At 29.5% G+C, this 6,924-nt stretch overlaps 1 protein-coding gene across 1 annotated transcript; it reads right to left on the reverse strand.

Annotated features, from left to right (window-relative positions):
- Positions 1–323: 323 nt before the first annotated feature.
- Positions 324–1,515, reverse strand: LOC145050730 (uncharacterized). The gene is made up of 3 exons (XM_078998933.1): positions 904–1,515; positions 455–817; positions 324–374 (listed from the first exon to the last, which is right to left on the reverse strand). Exons 1-3 carry the CDS (start codon positions 1,513–1,515, stop codon positions 324–326), a joined length of 1,026 nt encoding a protein of 341 aa, XP_078855059.1.
- Positions 1,516–6,924: the final 5,409 nt, after the last annotated feature.

The following is a 6,924-nucleotide window of genomic DNA, read 5'->3' on the forward strand; positions in this document are numbered from 1 at the left end:
CTTTCCATCATGTAGAGTCTTATTTCTTCAAGCATAGACAAAATAGGCTTCTTTCTAGCATCTACAATGACTGCATTAAAACACTTAGCTATCCCATTCTCTACAGACTCACATGCCAAACCACTACCAAAAAATGCCCTGCACCATGTATGAGGTTCTCTAGCCATAAGATGATCATATGCACCTTCACTTAAAGTCTTGATCCCATCCATGTTTATCTTGAAATCACCTTCTGTTGTAGATTTTGCAGCTACCCAAAACATGTTTCTGAATTGTATTCCACTATACACTTTCCTAAAATGGGCATAAATATGCCTAGCACACTATCTGTGCTCTACATGGGGTAGAATATCCTTTGTTGCTTCAACAAGACCCTAGGAAATGAAAAAAATATATTAGTAACTGTTATTAAACACTATAATAGATGATATAAATTAAATGAAATTGTCATTACCTTGTGTTGATCACTAATGACACTTAATCCCCTGCCAGCATCCAATGAAAGATTTTCACTAACTAGTTCAAAGAACCATGTCCAATTAACCTGGTTTTCAACCTCCACAACAGCCCATGCTATAGGGTAAATTTGATTATTTGCATCTCTACCTATTGTAGTTAGTAACTCACCCTTGTATTGTCCCTTCAAAAAACACCCATCCAACCCTATAACCCTACGACATCCTATCTTCCACCCATCTTTGATTGCTTTAAAGCACACATATATTCTATGAAAAGTTGTAGTCTGATCAGGGTTAATATTAACAGAAATCCTAACTGTGCTACCTGGATTGGACCTCATCAGTTCATGTCCATAATCCTACACTCTTGCATAATGGTCACTCAATTGCCATGAATTAAGGACAGTGCCCTACACCTTGATCTATAACATTTTGACCATGACACCTTGCAATGAAATTTAATTTGAATAATTGTCTGCATTTCCTTGCATTTTAACTTTGGTTTCCTTACTAGTTCTTTCACAAACTGCTTTGCTAACCAAGTTGGATTCATAAGCCTTGAACTACTAAAATTCCTAACACATGTATGCCTATCATTCATCTTTTTCACCTGGAATGATTTTTCAGTACTCATCCATGAAGCACGAACCATAAAAGAGCATTTTTCTGGATCACTAACACACACAACCACTAGTCTAACACTATCACACTTCTTGAAACGAATTTTATAGCCCTTATAGATGGAATAATTTGTTAAACATAATTTCAGTTCATGTCTAGATTCATACCTTTCTCCAATAACTGGTTTCATCACATTCCATTTGACCTTCAGATTATGGATGGAGTATATGATTTCATCTTCATCACTAAATTCGTCAGTGTTTTCCTCATCATCTAGTTCCACTCGAGCATTTTCTCCTTCACCTTCCACTGGTTCGTCATCACTGTCTTCACAAAGAACATTGATGAATTCATCTTTGGATCTTGAAACTGATTTGGTTTTTACAAAATCATCAACTTGAACGTCGATTTTGTCAGGCTCAAATACTTCATCCATCGCCAAAGGACACGATTAGAATCGATCGATCGATTTGTCGGGAATAAAGGAGATGAGAAAAAAGGGGTTTTCAAAGAAAACCCTAAATTAATGAGGTCAATGATATAGTCACCATTAAGATGCCATGTAAACTTCTTTAACCGGGAAAATGAGGGTCACCGGATAATAAGGACAAAATTGTTTGGTTTATCCGGTTTATTTGGCTTTTTCATTAAAAAAAAATTAGGACTTTTTTGAAACTTTTGCCAAAATATAGGGACTTTACTGTAGTTATCCCATTCAACCTCAGTCACATAATTCATATCTGCCGCTCTAACCCTCCGGAGTACCGGCACGATGAGTCAGTTATAATCATAAATGATTATGTAGCGTCGCACGTTCCTTTCACCCCCGCCGCCTTCCCCACCATCTTTGCCACCATCCAACCACACCACTACCACCTTCGTTACTTATATCATCACCACTTCTTCTACCACCAACCATTATAATCATATATGATTACTCAACCTGTAAACATACATATGTGTATAATCATTTATGATTAGGCATACCCCGTTGTTGTCGATACGCCAAAGCGTTAGAGCGGAAAATGAGAAAATGTGGCTGGGGTTGAATCTTAACATTTCTATTTTTTTATCTCAAGTGAACCGCCCTATATATATATATATATATATATATATATATATATATATAATAATACTAATAATACTAATAATAATAATAATAATAACAATAACATTAATAATAATAATAATAATAATAATAATATAAGAGATAAAACATAAGAGCATATATACCCCTTGGAATATGGACCACAAAACCTAGTTTATTTACAGAAAATATGGATTTCTACCCATTGGACACCGCTCCCAGGGGCGTTGCCCCCGGACCCCAGTCAGTTTTGGAGTTTTGCCGCTAAATAGCAGTATACTTTCAGCAAATACAAAATTAAACAAATGTGCACTCTACATCATCCTAATTTGTTTAATAATTGTAAAAGTGACATTGATTAACAAATTAAGCACATTACACTTAAATAATATTAGTGATATAAAATCACCAATATATATATATATATATATATATATATATATATATATATATATATATATATATAACATATTTAACTTTTCTTGAAATGTAAGAGGTACATGCTTGATAACTTAATGTACAAATCTATTATGCACAAACCACTCATCTTTTATTGAACAAATAATTGACGAAAATATTTAAGGAATAAAACATCAATTAATTATTATTATTTTCTTTTTTAACGCAGGCATGATGTTTGCCCTAAGGTAGGGCATGAAAATATTCTAACAGATCAACCAGAAATTTATAGCCATTGAAACAGTCAAATAACATTCTCTGAATAAAGAATCATTCACCGAAAATCATTCACCGAAACAGTAATAATTGCCGCCGCCGCTTTGCGCGGGTGTACACTTAGTGTGTTTATATATATATATATATATATATATATATATATATATATATATATATATATATATATATATATATATATAATAATAATAATAATAATAATAATAATAATAATAATAATTTACTTATATCGCATAAATTAGAAACGATTTCTACAAGGAACTAAACACAAAAGACCCATTTCAACTTGAAGAATTAACAAATTCCCATAGGTCTAGTATAACATTATCATGAACCTTTTTAGTGTAACAATTTCATAATCATGTGGTCTTTATAACTAACTTATCATAGAAACTCTAAAAAAACGAAACATGATCAAATCCATCTATAAAATACCTCCTATTATTTTGTTCTAGATGTGAGATTTTTAAATTTCTAACTAATATCTTCTTTCCAAACCTAATTATCACTTCTTTATTATTATCATGACAACACAGTAATTTTTTTATTTTTTATTTTTTTTCAAATTTATTGTGAGCCCGATGGTTGGGAACATATAAAAATCATGTTTACCCTTTGGATGCCATTCTATAAAAGAAAAGCGACATGCAACAATTATAAAAATACCTCCTATTATGTTGTTCTAGATTTGGATGTCATTCTATAAAAGAAAAGCGATATGCAACAATTATAAAATTCGTGATATTAGATGTTGACTTTTTTTTTTTTTTTTTTTTTTTTTTTTTTTTTTTTTTTTTTTAGTAATCCTAAACCATTCTTAAAATCACCGACCTAAGGAGGGAGAGCAACACCACATACCGTTGGTCTACAATGTATTAGGTAGATGTTGACCTTTTGAAGTAAAAAATATTTTCCTCAACTATTGTTAGTGTATTACAATACTAGGTGTAAGACCCATATATTACATGGTTAATTAAAAAAAATATAAATGTCTAAATATTTAAAAACTTTGGATTTATAAGATAATAAGAAAAATAATGAATTATTAAAACTGATTTTTTTATCTTCTAAATTCAAATAAATAAACAAAATAAATTAATGAACTTTAATTTAAAAATTTTGAAATAAAAAGGTAAATCTATTAATAAAATTGATATTAATTTATTACTATAGTTATTGTAATTATTATATTAAAATATTATGTGGAATTTATTAAAATAGAAAAACTCATAAAATAATATGTAAAAAAATTAATTTAAAATAATCACAAATAATATTCCACAAATTGAATCAGAATATAACATTTGGCAATAAATATTTATTTATTAGAATAGATTGATTGATGTCTATTATTTTTATAGTTAGGCGTCCTTTGGATATTTAGCAAGGTTCTAAATAACGTGAGGTGTGGCTTTGCGGCAAGGTAAAAGTTAAGTCATGACAAGTCTTGGTAAGCCATGACGTTTTTCAAGGCGTGACTATTTTATATATATTAAAAGAGATAAATCATATAATTATTGATTTTTATCAAGTATATCAAGTTTTTAGAAGTGTTATATTAGTATTTAATATAAAAAGTTAACAAAAACTCAATTATTTTAGGCCTTATAAAAAAAACAAAAAAAACTCGCGCCTTGAAAAAAACTCATGCCATATCGCGCGATAAGACGCGCCTTGACACGTTATTTGGACGTCACGCTTAACAAACCCGTCTTGAACGTTTTCGTAACGGCTACACCACGCCTCGCGCCATGGCACGCCTTAAAGCGCGCCATGGCGTGTTTTTTTTAACCATGATATTTAGGCGTAATTATTGTCCAAAAGAAAAAGGCATAGACATATATTTCCACGTGTTTGTAAAATTATATCCATTCATGTCTTGATCGACGTAAAGTAGTTTTCATTCATCACAAAGCAGATGTGAAGCATGTGAAGGTGGGGAAGGCACCACATGTAACTTGTGCCTACTTCCTCACGGAAACAAATTCAATCACATACATATGAACATATGTATAGATTCACTAAAAGAATCGTAAAAAACATTTACAGACGCATATTCATATTTCTTTTTTAAAGTAAGCATATATCGGTTCAAAAAAAAAAGTAAGAATATACATATCCAAAAAAAATATGTATACAAACGAAATACACATTCTTAAATCTTAATTAAATCGTTTCTTTTAAGTTGTTAGAGGCTGTATTTACTAAATTTTCACATTATTGAAGAATATATTTTTTTTTAATTGCATAAAAAGAAAGTCAATTCAGCAAAAGCGAAAATTTAATAGATATTTTATTTTTATTTTTATTTATTTATTTTTGAAAATTCTCTCAAAAAAACCCTTATTTTTTCGTGTTTTCTAACACTTTACAAACAACATAAATTAAAAATTCAGTCAAAAACACTTTCAATCACTTATCTCTCAATGTTACTTCAAAACATCGATCATGTTTCAAATATCATATTTTGAAGGTATTTCAAGTTTGTTTTAAGGCTATTGATTGTTTGTAAATTTTGACGTATTTTAAAGGTACATTTTATTATTTATCTTTTTGAATGTTTTGTAAAATATAAGTGGCAAAATTTTGACTAAAAAATGCAATTTTCCCTTATGATATTTTTGACAATATCATTTTCAACTTAAAAATAACTTAGGTTCATGAACATTGAGATATAATCCATGTGTAATAATTAAGTATGTGCTTGATTAATCTTCCTTTATATAGCAAGGCTATAAAGAGTAAGAGATTATTTTAGAAAGAATACATGCATGGAAATCATACACATTTAGCAAGACTGGTTTTTATCATACTTGTGTTATTGAGTGTGGTCCTTATCATACTTATACCATTGACTATGATCAAACATTTTCAAAAGTAGCTATGATCAGATCAACAAAGATATTATTTACTATAACTTCATATTATTAATATCAGATATAACAAATAGATTTCAAGAAATATCGCTTTTTTTAATAGACATCTACTAGAAGATATCTATATAGCTTATCCTGGAGGTTTTCTTAATCCATGTCATCCTAACAAAATGTGTAATGCTTAAGATCCACTTGTGGATATAAAGAAAACATCTTAAGGTTGGAATAATCATTTTAATATGAAGATACAATGTGTGCTATTATATCAAAATGAAAAGAACATGTGTGTTTACTAAGAACTAGTGGGAAAATAGTGATATTCCTAATCTTGTATGAATGAAACATACTTAATCATTTGAAATAACATTCCCACTATTCACGATCGTTTCACCTTGACTCGAAAAGTGTTTCTAAAAGGAAAGACTTAGGAATGACAAAATACATTCTTAGATTGTAAAATTTGTAGAGATAACTAAAGATGAATGTTAAAAGTTTTACATTCTTTTGCATGAATTAACAATATCTTGAAAGAGATCAAGATATAAGATTCCTTTGGAAGATTTTTGTCATTATCACATGACACCATTTTGAGTCTATCTCAAAATGACCTAGCACATAGGTTTGAACTAGATGAAATGATTTATATTGTATTTAATTGGTAAATGAATCCATCATTTATGTCATATTAGGTATATGATTATGCTATGAACATATCATAAGATACTAATTGAATACATGATTAAGTCACTGGATGACTATAAGAACATTTTAGGAGTACTTAAGAAGAAGTAAGAGCATGTACATGAGATAATCATTTTAGAAGAAGATCTTTATGTAAAGAGCTACTTAAAAATCTAAATAAAATGTTGACTTCAAAAAGGATATGTATAATTATGAATTATAATAGGATTATGACTTCTTTATGGAATGAAGAGTAAGTTTTGTTGGAATGAGGTCCAAGCTAAACATAATAGCACAATCTACTAAATAAGAATACACTACTACTTTAGAAGCTGAAATCAAATATGATTGGATGAATGATTTCATTGAAAAACTATGTTGATATCTACCATTCAAGTATCACATAGAGACCTTTATGACTTCGAGGGTATACTTAATCAAGATAAGAGACTATGTGTCATGAAAGAACACTAATTATATTCTCTGAGATATTTAACTATAGTTAGAG

Source organism: Lactuca serriola, chromosome 5, assembly GCF_051521515.1.
Source record: "Lactuca serriola cultivar US96UC23 chromosome 5, Lser_US96UC23_V15, whole genome shotgun sequence".
In the NCBI taxonomy this organism is placed as follows: Eukaryota; Viridiplantae; Streptophyta; class Magnoliopsida; order Asterales; family Asteraceae; genus Lactuca; species Lactuca serriola.

Excerpts from the sequence above, each read along its gene's own strand:
- LOC145050730 (XM_078998933.1), bottom strand. The coding sequence starts at position 1,515 with ATGGATGAAGTATTTGAGCCTGACAAAATCGACGTTCAAGTTGATGAT. Across the intron at positions 818-903 it reads AAATTAAATTTCATTGCAAG|GATTATGGACATGAACTGAT; the intron begins GTGTCATGGTCA and ends GCAAGAGTGTAG. Across the intron at positions 375-454 it reads TCATTAGTGATCAACACAAG|GGTCTTGTTGAAGCAACAAA; the intron begins GTAATGACAATT and ends TTCATTTCCTAG.